This window comes from Onychostruthus taczanowskii, unplaced genomic scaffold (genome assembly GCF_017590055.1).
Source record: "Onychostruthus taczanowskii isolate IOZ18803 unplaced genomic scaffold, ASM1759005v1 scaffold192, whole genome shotgun sequence".
In the NCBI taxonomy this organism is placed as follows: Eukaryota; Metazoa; Chordata; class Aves; order Passeriformes; family Passeridae; genus Onychostruthus; species Onychostruthus taczanowskii.
In genome coordinates, this window is record NW_024499151.1 from 428,650 (window position 1) to 453,855 (window position 25,206).

The 25,206-nt window shown below is 46.4% G+C and overlaps 1 protein-coding gene across 1 annotated transcript in view; it reads right to left on the bottom strand.

The window, feature by feature from the left end:
* RUNX1 (RUNX family transcription factor 1) overlaps nucleotides 1-25,206 on the bottom strand; it is an 82,499-nt gene that overhangs the window by 24,109 nt on the left and 33,184 nt on the right. Inside the window, exon 4 of the mRNA XM_041402109.1 lies at nucleotides 13,183-13,374. Coding sequence (XP_041258043.1) covers nucleotides 13,183-13,374 — 192 coding nt within the window. The remainder of the gene's footprint in view (nucleotides 1-13,182; nucleotides 13,375-25,206) is intronic.

Below are 25,206 nucleotides of genomic sequence, written 5' to 3' on the forward strand. Positions count from 1 at the left end.
AGGGCAGGAGAAAGTTCTTAACCATTCCAGCTTCCACAAGAGGCACTTCTAAGATATCTGTATTGAAGAACTGGAGGACAAAGAGTGGCTGAAGGGAGAACACGAGGGCAAGGATGAACAACCAAGGCAAATATCTGATATTTAATCTAATCCTACTCTCAGTCTGAAGCTGTTTCCCTTTCTCCTGTTGCTCCATTCCTTGCAAATAATCTCTCTCCATCTCTCCCTGAGGTGTCTGCCCCAGATCCCCTAAAATTCTCCTTCTCCCTTAGCAATTCTGAACCTCTGAAACATCAAAAACCTTTTAGAAACTCAGATATATTTTCCCACACAGCAAGGAGGGATAAGCTCCGTCCCAGCCTGCCTCCTGAGGAGACAGCACTCCCTCAGTCCTCTCTTTATTTTTTTTTTTTTCCTCCTTCCAACATGAAGAAGAAGTGGGATGACAGCCCTTGGTGGAGATGTGTGCAACAAGGCCCTCATTGTCTCAGCCAGGTGTGAGATTGGGGTTGAGAGGGTGCCAAGAGCCCCGGTATCAGCGCCAGCTCTGCGAGCTGCAAACACACCGCCAGCCTCCTGTAATCCCACTGCAGCCAGCCAGAGACTCAACAATTTAAGGCTTAAGACACACACACACACCATAAATCAGAGGAGGATGTACCAGCCAAGCGTCAGCTCCTTGGGCAGATGCCTGCAGACCGTCTGTGCTCATCAGACCTGGCCTCGCTGCCTGCTTGGAAACATTTCGGGCTTTTTTTTTCTCTGGAGATGAGAGGCTGGGTGGAGCAGCCAGCTCAGACACATTTCCATGTGCCCTATCTTGCCCCAACAGCCCTCCTCTGCTGGCTTTCTGCAGGCAGCTCGCCTCGTAAAGCCTCTTTATTCTGAGTGCAGGAGGGAAGGAATTACATCTTGGGGAAATGTTTAATGTACAAATACAAAAATCACATGGACGTGCCCTCGGTAGGCACCACCCTCCTGAAACAAAACCCTGCCCTGCCATGGGAGTGTGGGAGCTCTGAACATGATTAAACAAGCACAGGGATTAGCACAGCTGTTTTTCTTTTCTTTTCTTTTCTTTTCTTTTCTTTTCTTTTCTTTTCTTTTCTTTTCTTTTCTTTTCTTTTCTTTTCTTTTCTTTTCTTTTCTTTTCTTTTCTTTTCTTTTCTTTTCTTTTCTTTTCTTTTCTTTTCTTTTCTTTTCTTTTCTTTTCTTTCTTCCTTCCTTCCTTCCTTCCTTCCTTCCCCCAGCTGGATGCTGGAGACCACCCTGGGCACAAGAGCCTGGCACAAACACCCAGGGATGGGTTTCCCTCACTTGAGATGTCTCCTTTCCTTTCCATGGAATTCCTGGTGCTGGCAAAGCCCTGCCAGCCCAGGCAGTGCCAGCTGTGCCCCATGACCTTTCCTGCCAGTCCCACTTTCCCACTTTTGTCCTTTTCAAGTTAACACAAGTGCTCACTTTTCTGCTGAGTGGCAGAGCAGCTCCTGTTTGCTGGTAGATTCCCTCTCCCATGAACTAATTAATACTGAATTCAAATTTGCCAGTGGTTTTGCATGGAAAATTGCTCATATTTATGTAGCTCTCAAGGATCTCAAAGGATATTTACTGTGCTTTGGAGCAGTTATTCACAGGTTGCAGGATGAGGAGCATTGTTTGGATGTGGGGTTTGGAAAATGAAATCCACCTTTATGCAATGAGAGCTGAAAGCATCACCAGTGCTCCCTTTGCTCAGGCAGCTGTAAATCATCACCCCAAGAAATTCAAGAGTTCCCTTTCACTCAGAGTTGTCTTTCCTATGGGCCAGAGGATGCAGGAATTTACAGGAATTATTTCTATGCCAAGGAATTTTGGTTTCATTGATTTTTCTTGGTGTTGATCACCTGAATTTAATTTGCAAGAAGCTGAGAGAGCCCAAATTGGCCAATGCATACGTAAAACAATTGATAATTGTAATTAAATGTGCAAAAGGCCAGGAAGAGGTGGGATTGTTCAGCTGCACAGGAGAAGCTTTGGGCTGAGCTCAGGGGGGCCTTGCAGGGCCTGAAGGAGCCCCAGGAAACCTGGAGAGAGACAATTCCCAGGGGATGCAGGGACAGGAGCCAGGGAATGGCTGCCAGTGCCAGAGGGCAGGGCTGGATGGGATCTGGGGAATGAGGAATTGTTCCCTGGCAGGGTGGGCAGGGGCTGGGATGGAATTCCCAGAGCAGCTGGGGCTGCCCCTGGATCCCTGGCAGTGCCCAAGGCCAGGCTGGACACTGGGGCTGGAGCAGCCTGGCACAGGGGAAGGTGTCCCTGCCATGGCAGGGGTGGCACTGGATGATTTTAAGCCTTCAAATCCAAGCAATTTCTGACAGAGGATGACAACTCCCATAGTTTCTGCTTCCAATTATTTCCATTTCCATCCCATTTTTGTGTACTTGACCAAAGACATTCCAAACATCTCTCTGGGTAAATATCCCTGAAAGTTCCTGAAGCTGAGCACCAAACCCTGGGAGCTCCCAGAATCCCTGATATTGAACTGAGCATTTTGCCCCTCACAGACCAACCAAAGCAACCTCTGACACAGACCTGGGAGCTTCTTGCTGGAAATCAAACCCAACCTGAGAGCAAACCCTCGAATTTTTAATGGCCCTCTTAAACATCCTCTTGTTTCTCGATGCTTTTAAGAGAAGAGCTGTACAAATAGGCTGGGGATGGTCAGACCGAGCCAATTTGATTATCTAATATGCACTTCCCCAGGTCATTGACTGCACATCCCAGCCCATTGTTCCTCACCTGTGAACAATCCCCGTTTGTTGGGGTCATAATAGGCTGAATACACAGGGAGAGCTCAGCGATGAGTTTGCTAAGGGTGTTGTGTGTACTCAGCCGCATAAAAGGAGCCCTGTGAGCGCTGGCACCACGTGGGCTCCTCAGGGAATGATCCTGCTGGATGCCATGTCCTGCTAAAGGCCTGGCAGAGGAGGCTTTGAATCCCCGAGCTGTGGATAAATCCCAGAATGAAGGTTGGAAAAGACCTCCAAGATCGTGCGGCTGCTGAAGCCCACTCAGCCCAGAGCACCCAATGCCATGTTCAGACCTTCCTTGGACACCTCCAAACCTCCCTGGGCAGCCCCTGCCAAGGCCTGACTGCCTTTTCCAGGAAGAAATTTTTCCTAATTACAATTTTTCCTAATTATCCAACTCAACCTCCCCTGGCACAGCTTGAGGCTGTTCCCTCTCTGTCCCTGTTCCCTGCGAGCAGAGCCCGGCCCCCAACAACAGCTCAAGTTTGGAGATGTTCAATTCAGAATTTGAGGCCAAAGAACTCCCTTGAATTACAAAATCCAAGTGGCATCTTCTGGCACCTGGGCAGCACCAGGTGAAGGAGAAGCTGTTTTCAGTGGGTGTTTGTTTTTAGGGTAAGGAGCCCTTATTTATTTATTTCTTGTTTGTTTTATTTACCACGGAAGGTAATTTGAGCTCTGCTATCCAAACCTTGGCGTGTTCTGCCAAGAGGGGATTAAAGAGGAGAATGCTGTGGAAAGAAACTGGGTTTGTCTGTAAAGAACTCAGATTTGATTTAGCAGGGTTTTGCAATCAGTGCTTTTAATCTTCCTCATGACTGGGACATTCAAAGGCCAAGAAAATGCTTTGAGGGCCAGTGGGGAATAACCCCAAACACAATAAAATCTCAAATGCTGAATGTTTGCCATCCAAACTTCAGAATCATGGAATGGTTTGGATCTGAAGGGACCTTAAAGAGAATTTTGTTCCAACCCCTGCCATGGGCAGGGACACCTTCCCCTGTCCCACATTGCTCCTTGGGCACTTCCACGGATAAGCAGCTGCTCTGGAAATTCTATTCCAGGGCTTCCTCACCTTCACGGGAAACAATTCCTTCCCAATATCCAGTTTAAACCTGCCATGGGGACAGGCAGAGAGATTTGCAGGATGAGATGCGATTAGCCCTGGGAAAGAGCAGGGAGCAAGACTGAGGTGTTTCCATGGAAAAGGGAGAACCCCAGGAGACAGAAATGTCCCCTGAAGTAGAGCTGCTGGGGGCAGGCAGAGATATTTGCTTTAAACACCTCCAGGATGAGATGCGATTAGCCCTGGGAAAGAGGAGGGAGCAAGACTGAGGTGTTTCCATGGAAAAGGGAGAACCCCAGGAGACAGAAATGTCCCCTGAAGTAGAGCTGAAAGATGCTACCCCAAAAACAAGGAGAAGAGCAGGGAGAGGCTCCACCTTGGAGAGCTGAGAGAGATAAAGGAGCAAGGAGTGAGCCCAGGAAATTCTCTGGGAGAATCCTGGCAGGAAATTCCTGCCCTGGGTCAGAGATCAGCTCCACTTTCCCAAGGATATAACGGAGAAGGGCTCAGGGAGTGGAAGGGGATCAAACCAAACAAACCAGAAGGAATCGCTGTGCAAGTCCAAAACTGAACTGGGAATACTTGTCCCTGCCTGCCAGCTCTGCTCTCAGGATCCATCAGCTCTTCTGTGGTAAAAGACATGGACTGATTAACAAAAATAAAACTGTGCCTGGGCATGAGCTGCCCAATTTTGGAGCTGCCTAAAGATTCAGGGAGAGGGTTTTCCAAAGGCAGCTCCATAGCTGGGACTGGTTTCTCCATGGTTTAGGTGCTTGGACACCTATAAAAACCCTCCTGAAACACCTTTTTGCTTCTTGAGTTTTCCTAAATGCTCTGTAAAAAAATCAAACTCAATTATTTGCCTAAAAAAATAATGGAATTACTGTCAAAACGTAGAACAAAGTACAGATCTCTCAACTTCTCTGCTTGAAACCCAAGATTTCCTTTTTGTTACTTGGAGTTATCCTTGAGGATGCTCAGTGTGGTGGGATAAACGTGGGAAAAAAGCAGAAGAAAAAATTGGTGGAAGTGAAGGTGTTACTTGGGGACTGAGAACATATTTGTTGCTTTTTCAATCCCAGGAAGTGCCAGGCATTTGGAATATGAAGATTGGTATCTCAAATATATCGACACTTGGAAATCTTGCGGGTTAACCACCATGACATAACTCTTTCCATTAGTTGATGGAAAAGCCAAACAATTTCAAGCCTCTGGTTTTGTTTTTTTGTTTTATTTTCCAAGCTGGATGTGAGGCTCTTGAGCAAGGTTGAGGCCCTTGAGCTGGGAATGCTGCTGGGAACACGGGCAGGTGTTGAGGAATTGGATCCTCACCTCGCTCTGCTCCGTGTGGGAGCTAAACCAAGGGAATGCAGGCTGGAGAGCAGGAAAGAGTTTTTCCAGCAAGGTGATAAAGTTCTGGAATGGCTGCCCGGGGAGGTGCTGCAGTCACCATCCCTGGGGGTGTTTGACACAGCCTGGATGTGGCACTGGGGGCCAGGCTTTGGCTGAGCTGCTGGGGCTGGGCTGGGCTCCATGGGCTTGAAGGTCTCTCCCAACCCAGGGATTTTGGGAATTCTGGGAATCTGTGAATTCTGTGAACGAAGGAGGGACAAATCTGTGGCTGAAGGGAAGGGATTCTAGAGGAGCCAGACAGATCCTGGTGCTGGAAAGGCAATGGAGACTCCAGCACAGGTGGGATTTATCCAGGGAATTGCTGAGGACCTGGAGGTCCATGTGGGAGCTAAACCAAGGGAATGCAGGCTGGAGAGCAGGAAAGAGTTTTTCCAGCAAGGTGATAAAGTTCTGGAATGGCTGCCCGGGGAGGTGCTGCAGTCACCATCCCTGGGGGTGTTTGACACAGCCTGGATGTGGCACTGGGGGCCAGGCTTTGGCTGAGCTGCTGGGGCTGGGCTGGACTCCATGGGCTTGGAGGTCTCTTCCAACCCAGGGATTCTGGGAATTCTGGGAATCTGTGAATTTTGTGAATGAAGGAGGGACAAATCTGTGGCTGAAGGGAAGGGATTCTAGAGGAGCCAGACAGATCCTGGTGCTGGAAAGGCAATGGAGACTCCAGCACAGGTGGGATTTATCCAGGGAATTGCTGAGGACCTGGAGGTCCATGTGGGAGCTGGAGTATGCAGGGAAAGGCTTTATCTGGAGACTGAGATACAGCAGAGGAAAGGGTTGAGACTCATGGAGTCATGGAATGGTTTGTGTTGGAAAGGACCTTAAAAATTATCCCATCCCACCCCTGCCATGGCAGGGACACCTTCCCCTGTGCCAGGCTGCTCCAGCCCCAGTGTCCAACCTGGCCTTGGGCACTGCCAGGGATCCAGGGGCAGCCACAGAGATATCTTTAAAGCCCCTTCCAACCCAAATCATCCTGTAATTCTACAAAACAGTAGTTTTTTATCTAGATTTGTAGTAGGGAGGTGTGAAAAAGCAGGGATTTTTCCTCAGAGTGGATTTCCATGGGCCAGAATTCCAGAGGAATTGTTCTGTGCATGCTAACCCAGCTGGTGTGCTCATCAGTTTGGATGCAAACTGGTTTGTGACACCACAAATGGACACCAAGGTGGATCTGCAGCTGATGGCACTGCAAAAGTGCTCCTTAGAAAGGAAAACTCTGGAAGTTACTGATGGATTTCTATATCAATATCATCTGCTGAGCAATAATTGAAAATCACATCCTCCACTCTCAGGTAAAAGATATTTCTGTCTAAATGGAATGGTATGGAATGGAATAGAATAGAATAGAATAGATATATAATATATTGTAATATAATATTCCCTTTTTTTGATGGAGCCACTTGGAGCCCTGCCAGCTCCACAGATCTGGTTGGCAAAATATTTTGGGAAAGCATCCCCACAAATTTCCTGTGGCTGTGGCACTGGAGCTCTGGGTCCACACCATGGGGTGGCTTCAGCTCCTTCTTTTCACTTTTTGGCGGCTGCTGGCACGGAAGGGAGTGGGAAGGAGGAAGATCATTTCCTCCTCCTCACCCAGAGCAGGATCCCAGTGGAAATTCCCATGCCAGGAGATGGAGGAGGGTCCATTAAAGGGGATCTTCTGTGATCAAGATGGATAAATCGTGGTGGGGAAAGATTCTGGGGGTGGAGAGAACATCCAGAAGTGCTGGATCCAGCCCAATCCAGGGCAGGAAGGAAAAGTGCTGAGCTCAGGCAGCACTGGCTGGACATCCCAGGGAGTATTTTTTGGGATGGAGAGGTTTTTAATCCAGTGGGAAGGGGATGATCTGCTGGGAAAGCACCACATGCTGGGTGAAACACCAGGGTGTCCAAAGGGAATGGAAGGAATCAGTTTTTAACCTGTGGCACAAGGGGAAGAGCTGGGAATTCCCTGACCCTGGAAGCCTCTGGATCTGTCTGGGAGCTGCGAGCACGCCAACCCCAATGCCCAAAATTGCCTGAAAATTGCATTTTCTAGCAGCAAAATGTGAGGGCAGAGTGACCACCCCATCAATCCCTTCTGAAACTCTGCAAATTCTTCTGCTTCGATTAACACACAGCTTATGAAGTGAAATTAAAAATTAAAATATTAAAAATTGGGGGTTGATGCAGGCAGAGAAGGAACAAAGCTCTCGTAATTCCCTGGTTGTAATTCCTGGTTTCAGTGCTGCCCTTGACTCTCCTCCTGCTTTTCACGGGTTCCTGGGAACCCTGATAAAGCCAGGCTGTGTTTTTTTGTCCAAGATCCCGATAGCAAGGACCTTGAAATGTCTCTTAAACAAAGTGTGGTGCACCTGGAGGAAGACAAAAGCCCAGCTCGTAGCAAAATAATCCCTCAGTCCTCGTGTTTGGTGTTAATTCAAAGAGCTGAGCTTTAAATGATCTCCCTTGCTTTGTTTTCAGGGCTAATTCTTCCCTTCAAGAGCTGTCAGCAATTTTATTCCAGCCTCTCGTTTCCAGGGATTTTAGATTTGGTCATAAAAGTGGGAAACTGAACATCTAAGGTTACAAAATTTGCTTTAAAAAAAGCAAACTCAGGTATTTTAAGGTTATCAAAGCCTTAAAAAAGAACCAGAGGTGTAGCTTAAAGTGATTATTTGTTTTCCCTAGAGAAAACGGCTTGATTTAATTTTTTTTTTTTCAATAAATAATTAATAAATCCCCAAGTGAAAACATCCAAACAGTGGGAAAATAATGGAGAATATTCAAGGCCAGGTTGGATGGAGCGTGGAGCAACCTGGACCAGTGGAGGTGTCCCTGGTTGGTTTGAAAACTGGTTGGTTTTCCAACCCAAACCATTTTTTGGTTCTACGAGTCTGTGAAGACTTTTTTGACTAATTAAAAAAAAAAAAAAGTTATTTAATTGCACATTTGGTTCTTTTCCAACCCAAACCATTTTTTTGGTTCTATGATTCTGTGAAGATTTTTTTGGCTAATTAAAAAAAAAAAGTTATTTAATTGCACATTTTTGGATGCTATTCCTAACCCCATTTATTTATGCAATTCATTAACTTCACATCGATGCCGCCACAAGAATCTTCTGGGTCTGAATTTTCAAATATTTCTGTTGGCCCTACAGAAAATTCTGCTGTAAAGGAACCTTATGTTCATATTTTTTTTGAAATTACCCACTCTGGTTAACTTTAACCACCATAAAATTAAGAATTTTGGATTTACTGTCTGGTCCAGGCTGGTGTTGGGAGAAACTCAACCTTAAAACATATATTATATATATATTATATTTTTATATTTAGTATAAATAAATATATAATATAAATTATATAAATGCATAGTAAATATAAATATATGCATAAATAAATTATAGAAATAGAAATAGAAACAGAAATATATAGAAATATAAATATATAGATACATAGATATATAGATAAATATAAATATAAATATATATATAAATATAAATATAACTGCTTTTTAAGGCTCTGAACTCCTCAGCACAGCTCACATGGCTCTGCCTGGCTTTTGTTTTCCCCTCTGCACAAAGGAAGGGGTGAGTTGAGGTCGGGATCTCCTTTTTCTGTGTGTGGAGGTCAAATCCTTTGACATTTTACACTCGGTTCTGCCATGAAATAATCTCTGAACTTAAACCATGTGGTGGAAGCTTTTCCTCCCCTCCTGTTCCCCTTTGGTCTGGGAATTGGCCATGGTTAGAACTTCCAAGGGAACAGGTGGATGTGGCTCCCTCCTTGTGATATGAAAGAAGCATAAAAATTCAATTAAAGCAATTTATGGGCTCTGAATTCAACTCTTAATGTGGATTTGTATCCGTGACACAAAAGGTTTTATTTGTTTTATTTTTGTATTCTTTATATTATTCTTTTTATTATTCTTGATGTATTCTTTTTGTTATTCTTTATTCTATTTATTTTATTTGTACCCGAACAAAAGGATTTATTCTCCTGTTTGAGACTTGCTAAAATAGGAAGTTAAAATTGCCCTCAATCCTTTTCTAGCTGAAAACCTCAACAAATAAACAGTGGTTTAGTGGCATGGCAACCTGCCCCTTGCAATCCAAGAACTGCTCTGTCTATTTTAGTTTTGGGGGTTTTTTTTGAAAGATAAGTGGGTTTGGATGAGTAGAGGAGCAGCTTGTGGCTCCTACTGGTGGGAGTTAAAGCAAAATTTTGGGATACTGCTTGGAATTCAGTAATGGATGGGGGTTTGGTCTTATAAAAAGCACTTTGTCCTCTCTTTGGTGAGAAAGTTTCACCGGAAATGCTTCAGGATGCAAAATGGGGAGGAAGGTGTGAAATGGTTCAGAATTGTTTTGGTTCTCATGGAATCATGGAATCCCAGATTGGTTTGGGTTCTTCCCTTCCTTGTTTTGGAGGCCTCTGCTCTGAAACTGAATAACCAAAAATAATAATAATAACAAGAAATGAATATCCCAGAAGATAAACCCTAATCCAATCACACTTTGATCACCAAGGGAACAATGATGGTCCTGGAGCTTTTCCCCACCCCATCACTGCTTTCTCTGCTGTGATAACGTGGCCCTGAAAAGATGAGCCTTGAAAGTTAAAAGGTGATGGCAACAGACAAATGAGAGAGGCTTCAGTTTGGGGTTTATTTTCCTGATATCCACTGCAAACCTCAACAATCCCATCCTCAATGGACAACACCCGTTTGGGAGGGAGAGTGGAAGCAGGAGAAGAGGAGAATATCCATGAGGAAACATCCATGGCTGAGCTGCATCCACAGGCGAAACGTTAATTCCTGTTGGAACCAGCAAAGCCCAACCACCTCCTACAGCTATTCCCAGAGGGAGCAGCTGGGTCCAGGCCCTGCATGAAAAACCCATCAGGAATTCCACAGGGAAGCAGGGAAAAGGGATCCTGAGTGTTAAACCTGATACTCTGCCAGGCAGAAAGTGTTCCCAAGAGGCTGAAGAATGTGAGGCTGCCACCAATACCTCCACCCACGTCTGCTCTGCTGAGCAGCCACAATAAAATTTGGGAATTTTTTTATAGGAACAGAGCCATGAGCTGGAGAAACCCAGCGTGGTTTGCTCTGCAAATCAGGGAGAGAAGTGAGTGGGGTGTGAGGGGTGGGATCCTTCACCTGAGCTGACCTGGAATTGCTCCAGCCAGGGGAAGGAGCTGCGTGGTGCTTCCAGTTTCTTTTTGCTTTGTAGAGCACGTGATCACTGGTTGATTTTTAGTAGTAAAATCAGTAGGGTTTAGTATGGTTAGATTGGGATTTTGGGGAGAAAATCTTCCCTGTGAGGAAGGCAGCTTGTCCACAGAAGTGTGTGGCTGCTCCATCCCTGGAAGCATCCAAGGCCAGCTTGGACTGGGTTGGAGCAGCCTGGGATAGTGGAAGGTGTCCCTGCCCATGGTTTGGGTTGAAAGAAAATGATCTTTAAGGTCCTTTTGAACTCATTCCAAACCATTCCCTGATTCTATGATTGCCAAAAACACCCTTGTGTGGCTGCTCCATCCTTGGAAGCATCCAAGGCCAGCTTGGACTGGGCTTGGAGCAGCCTGGGGTAGTGGAAGGTGTCCCTGCCCATGGTTTGGGTTGAAAGAAAATGATCTTTAAGGTCCTTTTGAACTCATTCCAAACCATTCCCTGATTCTATGATTGCCAAAAACACCCCAAACCCAGCAGATTTGCAATAATTCTACTAAACCCTGGGAATAAAGGGAAGTTCCAAGAGTTGCCTGAAGTGAGTGATAACCTTTCCTGCCTGCAGGAAAGAGCGCCCTGCTCTCAGAAATAAATCCCAAAATAAGAACTTATCCCAATTCCCTGTAACTATTCCTCTCCAAATCCCAGCAGAGAACCTTGACTGAGCCCATTTCCTTCTGGCTGGAAGAAGAGAGGAAAACTCTGTTAGGAACAGCACCTGCTAAAACCAACACTGTCCCACTTTTTTGGGTCTATCTCCCCATGAATCTGCATTTTGATAGTGCTCGGTGACCTGACCCACTGCCCAAATTTCAGCAGGAATTTTGGCAGGGACAGACTCAGCCCCAGGGGATGCCAGATAAGATTCCAAGTTGGATGACTCGGTTTCATCCGAGCCTGGAAGGAAATCAGACTCCTGAGTGACCCTTTTGCAGGTTTTCATTCCACCAAAACCCCCTGGAAAACCACCAGGCACAGAAACACCTCCAAAGCAGCCTGTCCTGGGAATGCCTCAGCACTCAGAGGTAATTGTGGGGGGATGAAGCACTTTGCAAAGATCTCTTTGCTGCTGCCTTACTGGGAAAGGTCAAATCAAGGTTTTGACAGCATTTCCCTCTCTCTCCAGCACCCTCATGGACAAATGTCCATTGGGAAATACATCTGGAACAAGGCCTGACTTTGCAAGACAACAACGGCTCTGCAGGTTGAGGCAAACAAAACCCATGAGCTGTGCTGACACTGGACTAGGAATGCCTCAGCACTCAGAGGTGGGGGGATGAAGCACTTTGCAAAGCTCTCTTTGCTGTTGCCTTCCTGGGAAAGGTCAAAGCAAGGTTTTGACAGCATTTCCCTCTCTCTCCAGCACCCTCATGGACAAATGTCCATTGGGAAATACATCTGGAACAAGGCCTGACTTTGCAAGACAACAACGGCTCTGCAGGTTGAGGCAAACAAAACCCATGAGCTGTGCTGACACTGGAAAGATACAGAACCGGCCCCTTAAAACCTGCCAGGCTTCCCAAAATCCAAACATCCATTGGGAAGCCCCTCTTTTCACTCCTTAAACACTCTCATGTGTCAAAGATCCAAAGATCTCCAAGGAGAGTCACTGAAAGATGGGGCCATGGAGTCCCACAGTGGGGCCATGAGCCTGTGTAGGCCACGGGGTGGAGGTGGGCGAGCACAGGGAGGATTAGAATGGACCTCTTAAAACATCCCCAAATTCCCAAACTCAAACATCCAGGCTTCCCAAAATCCAAACATCCATTGGGAAACCCCTCTTTTCACTCCTCAAAGGCTCTGACATGTCAAAGAACTTCAAGGAGAGCCGAGAAGGAATGGAAGCAGAGCAGGGCTGTGAGCCCCCGTAGGCCGCGGGGTGGAGGTGGGCGAGCACAGGGAGGATTAGAATGGACTCATTAAAACCTGCCAGGCTTCCCAAAATCCAAACATCCATTGGGAAGCCCCTCTTTTCACTCCTTAAACACTCTCATGTGTCAAAGATCTCCAAGGGGAGCCCCAAAGAGATGGAAGCACAGTGGGTCCATGAGCCTGTGTAGGCCACGGAGTGGAGGTAGGCGAGCGCAAGGAGGATTAGAATGGACCTCTTAAAACATCCCCAAATTCCCAAACTCAAACATCCAGGCTTCCCAAAATCCAAACATCCATTGGGAAACCCCTCTTTTCACTCCTCAAAGGTTCTCACTTGTCAAGATCTCCAAGGAGAGCTCAGAAGTGGAAGCAGAGCAGGGCTGCAATCCCCCATTGGTCATGGGATAGAGGACTAGAATCAACTCTTGAAACCTGCCAGGCTCCCCAAAATCCAAACATCTACGAAAAAACTCGTCTTTTCACCCCTTAAACACCCTCATGTGTCAAAGATCTCCAAGGAGAGCCCCAAAGAGTTGGAACCACAACAGGGCCATGAACCCCCACAGGCTGCAGGGATGGAGGTGCACATGGCAAGGAGGATTAGAATGGACCTCTTAAAACCTGCCAGGCTTCCCAAATTCCCGAATTCAAATATCCAGGCTTCCCAAAATCCAAACACCCATGAAAAAAATCTCCTCTTTTCACTCCTTAAACACTCTCATGTGTCAAAGATCTCCAAGGAGAGCCCCAAAGAGATGAAAGCACAGCAGGGCCATGAGCCCCCACATGCTGCAGGGATGGAGGTGGGCGAGCAGGGGGAGGATTTTGGGTACTTACCCTGAATCTGACTCTGAGGCTGAGGGTTAAAAGCTGTGCTGTGGTTCAAGGAGGCTCGAGGGTTGGGTGTGGGGGCTGGGTGGTGTGGGCTGACCCTCATGGCCGTGCGACGCAACTGCTCCAACTCGCTCAGGCGCTCAGAAAAGGACAAGCTGCCGGGCTTTGTCTGCTCATCTATTTTCTGCCGATGTCCTAGTGTGGGAGGGGTGGGAAAAAGATCAGAAAAGCTCACTTGGTACATGAGGTTGGTTGGTTTTGGTTTATTTTTCATTTTTTTTCCTGGTTTTTGCAATCCCTGATCTGCTGGTGAAAGTCCTAATCTGGGACTGTCTGAAAGGAAAGTTTTGCAGTCTTATTGTGGAAACCTCTAAATTTTTGCAGTCTTATTGTGGAGCAGCCTGAGATGTGCCCAGGGCTGAAGAACCAGAGCCACCAAAAATTTCAGGGACTTTCTACCTTCCCCATGGTTTCTAAAAGTAGGAAACAGCCCCTGTGCTAAACCTGCACTAGGATAACTCCTCAAAAATTCCATCCCAGATTGTCACCAGGCACCACAACCAGACAAGTGCTACAGGGCTGAAAAATAACAAACCAAATCAAATCCTGGTTTTGGGTTCTTTTGCAATGGTTTTATGGATAGGAATGGGAAATAAACACCGGCAGAACTGGAACTGGCATAATGAGGTTTCTCTTGGTGCCACTTGGACCTCCAGGAACAAGAGGTCCCATCAGACACTCAGCTCCAAGAGAGGAAATGATGAATTTCGAGCATCAGCAGGGCACAGGGGACTTGGGCATGGCCACGTGGGAATTATAGGGTCCAGCACTTCCCAGAGCAGCCCTTGGAGCACAGTCCCCATGGAGCTCCAGGGCAGGGATGGGACAGGAAAGGTCCCAGAGAATGAGGACAGCACTGGGACACATCCAGATTCAGCTGGAAGGACTGAGGTGACACATTTCTACTTTCCACTGTCCCAGGCTGCTCCAGCCGCAGTGTCCAGCCTGGCCTTGGGCACTGCCAGGGATCCAGGGGCAGCCCCAGCTGCTCTGGGAATTCCATCCCAGCCCCTGCCCACCCTGCCAGGAAACAATTCCTCATTGCCCAGATCCCATCCAGCCCTGCCCTCTGGCACTGGGAGCCATTCCCTGTGTGCTGTCCCTGCATCCCCTGGGAATTGTCTCTCTCCAGGTTTCCTGGGGCTCCTTCAGGCCCTGCAAGGCCACCCTGAGCTCAGCCCAAAGCTTCTCCTGTGCAGCTGAACAATCCCAGCTCTCCCAGATTTTTCAAAGGTCCCAGCCCCGAGGCTGCCAGCTCCAGGAGCCTTTGGCCAGCGCTGCCAGGGATGACCAGGGTGGGGTTGTTGGGGGGTCTGGGCAGGGCCAGGGGTGGCACTGGGTGATCCCTGTGGGTTCCTTCAGCTCATATTCCATGGTTCTATTCTATGATTCTATGATTTCTGCACACTGGATTTGTCTCAGGACATCCAGTGCCTCATGGATCTTTGTGCCTTATGTTTCCTGCTCTCCTGCCAGGAAAGCAGCCCAAATCTCCAGCCCAGAGCTCAAACATCTTCATTTTTCTACTTGAAGAAACTGGGGAACTTGTGACAAGAAAAGGGGAATGACCTTAAGATAAAGGAAGGCAGGGTTAGATAGGATATTGGGAATGAGGAATTGTTCCCTGGCAGGGGGGGCAGGGGCTGGGATGGAATTCCCAGAGCAGCTGGGGCTGCCCCTGGATCCCTGGCAGTGCCCAAGGCCAGGCTGGACACTGGGGCTGGAGCAGCCTGGCACAGGGGAAGGTGTCCCTGCCATGGCAGGGGTGGAATGAGATGACCTTTAAGGTCTTTTCCAACCCAAACCATTCTGTGATCATATAAAAAGTAGGCATTATTTTATTTTTTTTGTCCACTACTCCTTATTCCACACTCCCCCCCTTAACTTTTAATCCATAAGCATTCCTAAAAATCCCTCTCTCAATGTTGAATATCACTGAATAAGCAGCAAAAATTTCTCTGCAGAGCCCTCTAGGCCCCTTCCTCTACAGAGAACTCTTTCAAGCCACCCTGACAGCTCAATCAAGACACAGGCCCATTTCATGCACTAAAAGGAAAATGTGCATTTAAAAGCAGTTCCCAGTAGCTGCATTTCTAAAATTAAATTTTATAACTCGTCTTATGGTTCCAAATCTCAGTGGCTCGGCATTTCTTCCCATTGCCAGGCCCTTTGGCACAGCTTGAACTGTCTCAGATTCCACACTGTGCTGTAAATTATCCCAAGGGGAGGGGGAGGAATTAAAATATAAAAAAGACATATTATATAGCAGTGGTTTCATCATTAAAGAGACCCATTAGGGCTTTAAAAAAATAAAATAGAAGTAAAAAAGGAGGGGAGAAGCAAAGACAGATGAAAAGGACTTTTATCTGACTTTCTGCTTGGTCGGGAGCAAATGCTGCATTTGTCAGCAGAGAAAAGCTGGAAGTTCCTCCAGCCTTGGGCTCCTGACCCTGGATGTGGACGCCAGCTTGTGGAGTCACACTAGTTGTGAAAAATACCTCATCCATTGGGATTATTTTAAGCTCCAGCAGGATCAACCCAGGGCTGGCAGAGCCAAGAGCCACATCCTTCCAGCTGCAGCCCCACGCTGGCATTCATTCCTGGTTTCAGATCCTCCTCAGGCACCTCCTGCTTTTACAGGAGAGCAGGAAGGCCAAGCTTCACCCCCTGGGACCTCCCCTTCCCTTCCCACCTCTCCTGACCCTGCAGTGCCAGGCTGCTCCAGGATGTGGGAGGATCTCTGCCTGTCTCACAGAATCCCAAAATCCCTGAGGTTGGAAATCCAGGGTCCCATGGAATCCCAGCTGTGCCCAGTCCCCTCCTTGTGCCCTGCTGGAATCTCCAGGGATGTGCACTCCAAACCTCCCTGGGCAGCACATCTGAACCTTTAACAACCCTGTCTGGGACAAAATTCCTCCTGATGTCCAAAATTCCTCCTGATTTCCATGATATCTTCAAACCTTGCATCCACTGAGTGAAACTTGGACCCCTTCCCGTGATGCTTCAGAGCATCAATCTGAATTTTGGGGGTGTTCCATCCTCCTGTGTGGGCCCTTTTCCACATCCTGGGATTCCCAGCAGTGCAGGGGCACAGCCAAGATCTGTCTCATCCCTTGAATTTGTGGAAATTCCATTTGGGAGAAAGAGCAGCACCAACGGGTTCTTCCTCAGGAGAACCCTGCTGCTTTTGTGCGGCTCCATTTTAATTTTGAGTGGGAAGCACTCAGAATCAAGGCCAGGCAATTGTCACCTCAAGATGCAGCTCCAAAAGTGCCTCTTTACCCTCCCTGTCCCCAGCCAGAAAAATCTATTTATTATTTCTCCTCCTCTGACTGCACAGAACCTGTTTGGCACCAGAGCTCTGCAGGAGAGAAGTGAAGAAGTGTGTCAGAAAAACGTAACAAATATAAATATTCCTCCCAAGCTACTCTCAAAGCACAGGCAGCCCTTTGTGAGGGCGACCTGTATTTTGGTGTTTATTAGCTGTGCTTTGAAGTTCCCCTCTAAACACCTTGCTGGAGCAGACAAAATATCCTCAGCTCACCCCTGGGACAGGCAGCACTGTTATTAACCCTTTTTCCAGGTGGAAAATGGAATGCCAGAGGAATGAGGTGCCCTGCCCAGGGCCAGGAGGTGACCCTGTGACAGCCACTCTGCTGCCAGCCCCGTGAGGTGGCCACAAGCCCAGAGCTCCCTTTTCCAGGATGAAAAAGAGCAGCAGGAAGGTGTTTAGAAGCTGCTTTGGCTCTGCTGAAGCACTTTGGCCACAAATCTTGGTGAAAATCACTCAAACTTCCAGCTGTTGAAGGAAAACCTTGGCACAGAGCTCACACAATGTAGAACCACTGCCTTCTTCCCCTCCCCAGAGATTTTTCACAAGGATTAAGAGAGAGACAGAAATTCTTATTCCCCTCTTTTAGTTACTGTTAATAAATTTTTCTTTATACCCATTTGAAGTTTTAAATCTGCTTTACCTTCCTTCTAATTCTACCTCACAACAAAAAATAAATAATTAGGAATTAACCAACACCAAACCACCACGCTCCTTAATACATTAATTATAAATTAATCTCAAAATCAGTAAAATCTCAAATTAACAAACCAAAACCAAAACTCTTTCTCTTGAAGAGAAAAGAAAAATGAACATTTTCCCCCTCAGCTTGCAGGGGAATCAATTCAAAGAGAAAAAGATCAATTAACAGAGAAAAGAAAAACAAACATTTTCCCCCCTCAGCTTGCAGGGTTGGTGTTTGGGATGCTGCAATAAACAGGACACGCAGCCAGCTTGGCTAAACCACAGGATTTGGGGGCTTTTTGACTTTTTTTTTTAGATTATCCCTTCCAAATGCTGCCTGAGTGAGGTCAGGAGGACTTTTTGACACGGAATATTTTTTTGACATGGAATAATATTTTGCCATGGAATATTTTTTTTGGAATATTGTATAGGGAGGGCATTGGTTCTTCCAAGCCTTTGACAGCGAGGCAAGATGAAAGTGCTTCCCCTTTTAATGGCAGGGAAATGCAATTTTATGGAATGGCAGGGAGATGCAGTTTTACAGCCTGGGAGAGCCCTGGAACACTCAGCCCTGGCCTGCAGCCAGATGTTGGCGTTGGGGATGGGGAAATGGCAGCAGCAAAGTGTCCTGGCAGCCCCTATTCCATGGGAATGCTGCTGGCAGTGGAGGCTCAGGCTGGGATGCACAAGTGCAGGAAAAGAAATAAAATTTCCTTGAAATTTTCTCTTGAAATTTTGAATTTTCCTTTAATCCTTTATTTATTTATTTATTTATTTATTTATTTATTTATTTATTTTTCAGGCTTCCTTAGATACTTTCAGGCTCAGGGAGGCAGAACTGGGTAAAGCAGAGGCCAAGGAAGTGAAATTGAAATGTCTGAATTTTTGAAATTTTGAATTTTCTTTTAATTTTGTTTGGGATTTCTGCAGGCATCCTTAGATCTTTTCAGGCTCAGAGAGGCAAAATAGGCCAAGGAACTTTTACCTTCTTTTGAAATATTGAATTTTCCTTTAATTTTTGGGGATTTTCATAGGCATCCTTAGATGCCTTTCAGGCTCAGAGAGGCAGAATTGGGTAAAGCAGAGGCCAAAGGACCTTTACCTTCCTTTGAAATTTGGAATTTTCCTTTGATTTTTTAAAAAAATTTATTTTTGCAGACATCCTTAGATGCTTTCGAGCTCAGAGAGGCAGAACAGGCCAAGGAACATTTATCTTCCTTTGAAATACTGAATTTTCCCTTAAATTTTTTTGGCATTTTTGCAGGAATCCTTAGATGCTTTCAGGCTCAGAGAGGCAAAATTGGGTTAAGCAGAGGCCAAGGAACCTTTACCTTTCCTTATGTATTATGTATTATGTATTATGTATATTATATATTATATATTATACTATATACTATATACTATATATTATATATTATACAATATATATAATATAATATATAATATATAATACATAAGGAAAAATTGGGTTAAGCAGAGGCCAAGGAACCTTTACCTTTCCTTATATATAATATATAATATATAATATATAATATATAATATATAATACATTATATTATGTATTATACAATATATATAATATATACTGTATTATATATTATATTATATTTCTATATATTATATGTTATACATTAAATATATCATATATAATATATAGTGTATATTATATATTATACAATATATAAAATATATAATATATAATATATTATGTATTATATATTATAATATTCTCTAGTGGCCTGTCTGTAATGAGCAGCAGGAGCAGTGCTGGGGCTGGGAAATGTGGGAATGAGGCCCTGACTCTGTGGCCAGGCTGATCTAGAGGAACTCTGGGGCACTGGGAACCCCTTCCAGCTGAATTCTCTTCTCAGTTCCTCTGCAAAGCTCAGCCTGGCTGGAAAAATCTGCTCCTCCCTTGGAATAACTGCAGGTAAAATGATGTTTATGGTCCAATCCTGTGCTGAGCATTTCAATTTTCCACCAAGGGACATCAAAAAGGTGAACCAGGATTTACAGATTCCTGCTCTCCCTATTTCACCTGGGAAACCCCAGGGAGCTCCTTGCACCTCCTTTGGAAGTCCTGGAATTTTTTCCCTATGTGTTTTCACTGTAGTTAAACAAGATTTTGACAAGATATTTTTCCATAGCTCCCCTTTTTAAAATAATTTAAAAATTATTTTAGATTTTTAGTTAAACACAGGTAGAGGAATATTTGTAAAAAGAAGAAATTCTGTACCAGGACAAACCTGAGCAGTGGGAGACTCCAGATCCAGACCCTCTTGCCTGAAATAGTCTCGAAAATGAAATTCAGCTCACAGAATCCCATAATTTTCCGGGTGGGAAGGGTCTTCTGGAGCTCCCCCAGTGCAGGCAGGGCCACCTGGAGCAGCTGACACACCAACACATCCATGTGGGGCTGGAATGTCTCTGGAGATGGAGACTCCATGCCCTCCTTGGGCTTCCAATTTCCAATTTTCTGCTCTAATTTCAGGCTGGGAGCCCTGTCCATCACTGAAACTCGGCCCAGTTGTGTCAGGAGAGCTCCAGGGGAACATTCCTGGGAAAAAGGATGAGTGGAGGCTCTGCATTCCCTCTCTCCACAGCCTTCCAGGGTGTCTCTCACTTTCCCTCCTCCTGATGAACACATAAAATCCTCAGGTCTATCCCAAGCTCCCAAATCCACAAAAAGCAATCCTGACACATTTCTGAGGCAGGAATTTTTTCTCCTCTCCCCCAGCTCTGCTGGTGAGGCCTGTGAGGTACAAACAGCAAAGCACAAGCGTATTTCCACTAAAACCACAATTATTTTGGGTAGATCCACCTCAGCTTTTGCTGAATCTGTGCCCTCCCTCTTGTGGAAGTGTAATTATTGCCTGGAATTAACCCCAGGAATTAGGTCATGGCAGTGAAGTAAAAGTCATGAAGCGTTTGGGGTTTGGACGGAAGAAGTTGATCACGAAATTTGAATGAGTTTGTAAAATTACAACCTTTGCTTTCTTTTCCCTTTCCCTCATCTCAGCTTCCAAAACCCAAGCCCTCGTCAATGTTTGAATGAGTCACAAGCCCAGCAATGCTTTGCCAAAAGCCTCTTTTGTTTCTTTCTTGCATCTTCCCAAAGTGCCCCAGGAATCCCCTCCAGCCTCGGCTGAGGCAGCAGAGCTGGAGATTTGTCTGAGAGAGAAGGTGCAGGATGAGCCCCAAGCAGCCCAGCACCAGCTCAAGGAGAAACCAAGAAAAAATAAAATACAGGCACAAAAAAACTCCTCTCTCCAAGGGGAAGCTGCTGAAAACATGTGGAATCCTGGAATATCCTGAGTTAGGAGGGATCCACAAGGATGATCCAACTCCCAATTCTGCCCAGAGCCCACCAAGCCCAGCCTGGGCATCCCTGGCAGCGCTGGCCAAAGGCTCCTGGAGCTCTGGCAGCCTCGGGGCCGTGCCCATTCCCTGGGCAGCCTGGGCAGTGCCAGCAGCCTCTGGGGAAGAACCTTTCCCTAAAATCCAACCTAAATCTCTCCTGGCCCAGCTCCAGCAGGAGTTGGCCCCATGGAGCTCTGCCCTCAGTGTCCTCTGCTCCAGCAGGATAAACCCAATGCCCTCAGCCTCTCCAGAGCCTTCCCCACCTTGAGAACTTCCTTGGGACACTCTCCAAGAGGTTTTGATCTTCTGTTAAGACACCCAAAACTGCACCAGGACTCGAGGTACAAGAGCAGCCCTTGGGAGAAGGTTTCTGCTGGACATAGAGACCTCACTCAGGCACCTCAATCACGTTTCTGGAGCCCCTCCCTCATCCTGAGTGTCTTAGGCTGGAAATGGGGGTGTGAATTCTATTTCCATCTGTCAGAAGTGGAGCAGTTCTCTCTGTTCTTTGGGCAGTTTTTTCTTTATCTCGCCCACAACCAATCCTCCCTCCAGGAGATCTCTGCTGTCCATGGCCAGGGAGTGTCCCTGCAGGGCTGATCAAATTCCAGCATCCCATGGGGAGATGCTCCGCCCAGGGGAGGAGCCAAGCATTCCTACCTGGATACAATCTGAGCCTGGAACAGCACAGCAGCCTCTGACTACTGCATTCCCTTGGGAGCAGCTTTCTCCTGCCCTGCATTCCCAGAGGAAGAGCAGGCCCATCTCCAGCAGCCCTGGAGCTGCAGAGGAAAACTGCAGCCTTGTGCAGGATCCCTGCTCCAGCAGAAGCACAGCTGGCACTGCAGGAGGGCTGAGCCCCCATGGGATGGGACTGTGCCACCACCCTGACACACAGGGGGGCAGGGTCTGTTCTGACTCTGGCAGTGGTGTTTTTTTTTTTTTTGGGGTTTTTTTGTACTATTGCATTTGTATTTTTAATTTTCCTACTAAAGAACTGTTATTCCTGCTCCCATATTTTTGCCTGAGAGCCCCTTAATTTCAAAATTATAATAATTCAGAGGGAGAAGGTTTACATTTTACATTTCAAGGGAGGATCCTGCCTTCCTTAGCAGACACTTGGCTTTTCAAACCAAGACACCGAGCAGGAAAAGCCAGGGGTGAGGACATTTGTCACCTGTGCAGTGACTCCATACAGGGCAGTGGTTGTACAAACAGCAGAGGAATTGCTCAGACAGGAACATTTCATCACAAATGTCTCGAGGCAGTGAAAGGTCCCCATCACTCACCCTCAGCCAGGGCTGAACAAGGCACCTGCACCTTCAAGATCAGGTCCTGTGCCTCGGTGTTTATATAAACCAGGGCAATTTGGCAACACCAAATTCAATTTACTCCCTGTAGGTGCTGACTGCTCACACTTTGACCACGTGGAGCTTTGCTCCTGCCCAAGAAAAGAGCATAACTGGGGCTACACACACTCCCTTGAACTTCAGACCTTTGCTTTTACCAAACCCAATGCCTGCTGCTGCCACACAATAGCTGAAAATTCCTGGTTTTCCACAGAAATGAGTTTGGCTATTTTAATCAGTGGGTTCCTCCTCTGCACTAACGCTGCACTGTGAACTCATAAATTTCACGTGGTTCTGCCTGGGCTTTATTTTAACTTCTGGAACCCTTTTTTTTTTTTTTTTTTTTTTTTTTGCTTCCCTGATTTTCTCTGCAGCTGCAGGGAGATATAGTGAGCTACTGTGGAGCACTCTGAAAGCAGGGCCTCTGAGAAGTTTCCAAAGTGGATACAAGCAGGTTATTCTTTGCCTTGTTTTCCTTGGCTCAGCCGAGCTGCTCAGGGTGAGTCAAACTGGATTAACTTTCAAGAGGGAAGTGGTGTGGTCAACCCAAACTCTTTGTGGTGAGATTGGGAAGATACGTGGGGCAGGTAATGAGGAACAGCCCGTGGTGCTGGCTGGAGGGAGGAATCAGACAAACAGAATCCTTAATAATAAAATCAACACTGTCCCATAAATGTTTTTGGTTTGGTTTTTTTTTTTCCCTTTCCTGCAGCTTTATGTGCTGAGGGTTGTGACACAGCCTGGCTTTTCTGGACTGGTCAGCCCCAGAAGGTGGCCTGGTGGATGTGGGACTCGAGCTCCAAACTCAAAGGAAGAATAAAGGAACAAAGGTCAGGCACTATTAGAAAAATAAAATTAAAGTGTCTCCATGTTTTGTTTATGACGGGGGAAATTCTTTCTGCTGCCTCCTCCCATTTTTACATGCTGTTCCTAACCTGTTCCATGATTAAGGAAGGCAGGGAAGATGTTCCCATCCTTCTGTCTCTTTAGGATGTGTTTAAGTGATTTATGAGGACATTGTGTCCTTGTAGGACAGACAACACCTGCCCTGATGATTCCAAGAAGAGCTGAGATGGCCTCTCATGGAATCATGGAATGGTGTGGGTTGGAAGGGACCTTAAAGATCCCTGTCATGGGCAGGGACACCATCTACTATCCCATGTTATTCCAGTCTGTCCTTGGACCCTTCCAGGGATCTATTCAGCTTCTATTCCAGAACCTGTCCACCCTCCCAGGGAACAATTCCTTCCCAATATCCCATCCATCCCTGCTCTCCTTCAGCTTAAAGCCATTCCCAGTGTCCTGCCCTGTGAAAAATCCCTCTGCAGCTCTCCTGGAGCCCCTTTGGGCACTGGAAGAACACAATTCTCTCCCAGGCATTCTGTCACTCCTGCTTTGCACACACTCACACAGCACAGGCACAGGATCAGCCTGAGCGAGATTTCTCATGAACACTGAGAGAAAATGCATTTCCTCACTGCAATTCCACAGAATTCCCAGAATCCCTGGGTTGGAAGAGACCTTCAAGACTATCGAGTCCAACCCAGCCCCAACAGCTCAACTAAACCCAGGCCCCCAGTGCCACATCCAGGCTTTGTTAAACACCTCCAGGGATGGTGACTGCAGAACCTCCCCGGGCAGCCATTGCAGTATTCCCAAAGAGCAGGAGCATAAATGGAGATGCAGAGCCAAAGTAAAGCCTTTTTTCCATTCTTCACCACCATGAAGCAAAAGCCTGTGGTGTTTTGTGTGGGGCTGCAAGGAGGGAACGCTCCAGCTGATAATCCAGGGGACGGCAAAACTGGGAGGAGCTGCAGTGCAGGTGGATTTTTGCCAGTTTTTGGCTTGCTCCATATATATTACTATATTCTAAAGCCCCAAACTCTAAGTTTTCCACCCTGTGATATCACACACTTCTACCCAAACTGCACACCCACAATCCCAGTTCTGTCATTCCATTTTGGAAGCTTCTCCAGGGCCTCAGGTCAATGCAGTGTTCTCCTGGGGATCAGTGCCTGGCAGCACAGAGAGTCTCAAATTCTCAGCAGCCAGAACTCCAACATATTTCCACTCTTTGTAGCTTTATTTCAAGAAGAAAATAGGAGCTGTTCACTGAAAATGCCATGTAGCTTCTTCCAGCCTTTCCCTTACACTCGTGGTGTTTTGGGGAACCCCTAAATAAGGAATCTCCTCAAGAACTGAGGCTTTAAAAAAGATCCTGCACTGCTAAAATCTTCTTTAGCAAACAGAAGTGTCTGAGCTCTCCAGGAGGGGTGAAAGTTTCCCTCTCCCTTCTCCCAGTCCCCTGAGGAGCTGAGGAAGGAGAGATCAGATCACAGAGAGAAGGAAAACTCTAAAGGAAAACTCTGCCAGTCCTGAGGGACAGCGGGATTGATGCTCCAACAGCCCAGCTTTGCCAGCAAATCTCCTTCTGGGAAGGGGAAAGGCAAAATAACTCCCTAAAACCCACAACAGGCACCTCCACTCCACAAAATAATTCCTTAAAACCCACAACAGGCACCTCCACTGAGGGATCCAACTCCAGGCCCATCCTTTCCCAGCCCCAGCCTCTGCCTCAAATCCTTTTTTCCCCTCATATTTTCCTATTCCTATGGAAAATGTTCTTGTCCCCAAAGATTTTGTTCTTCTTCGCTGCTTTTAACAGCTACAAAACCTTTGTAGAGAGTGCAGTTGGCAAGAGAAAGTCAGGCCTAGTGAGGCACGTTCAGAAATAATCTACGTTCAGCTGATTGTGGTTTTGTCACAGTTCAGAGCCCTTCCCCCTGATTTCAGCACAGAAACATCAAGGAGGGTCACCAAAATTATTAGCTTGAAAGTCATGTTAATTCAAGAGGGGTGAAAAAAGAGCTGTGTGGGATGAAGTGACTTTAAGAAAAGAGGTTGAAATAATTTCTGCAGGACTGGGTCAGACTTGACTTCATTCCTAACCCACAGTGCAGCAGCTTTGGCTTCCCAAGTCACTGATTTCTCAAAGAAGGAGCTTGGCCTGTCAACACTTCTGTGTTTCATTTTAAAAACCCCAAAATTATTTGGGAAGCAATTCTGTAGGATCTACTGCACTCCCAGAAAAGCAATGTTGTCACCAGGTTTCCTGCTCCACGTATTTGACCATTTCATTGAACTAAATAAATTACAAATTCCCTGCCTCATATCACCCAATCCCAACCCTCCAGCCTCAGCAGAGAGACTGATGAATGCCAGGGAAAATAATCCCTTCCCGTA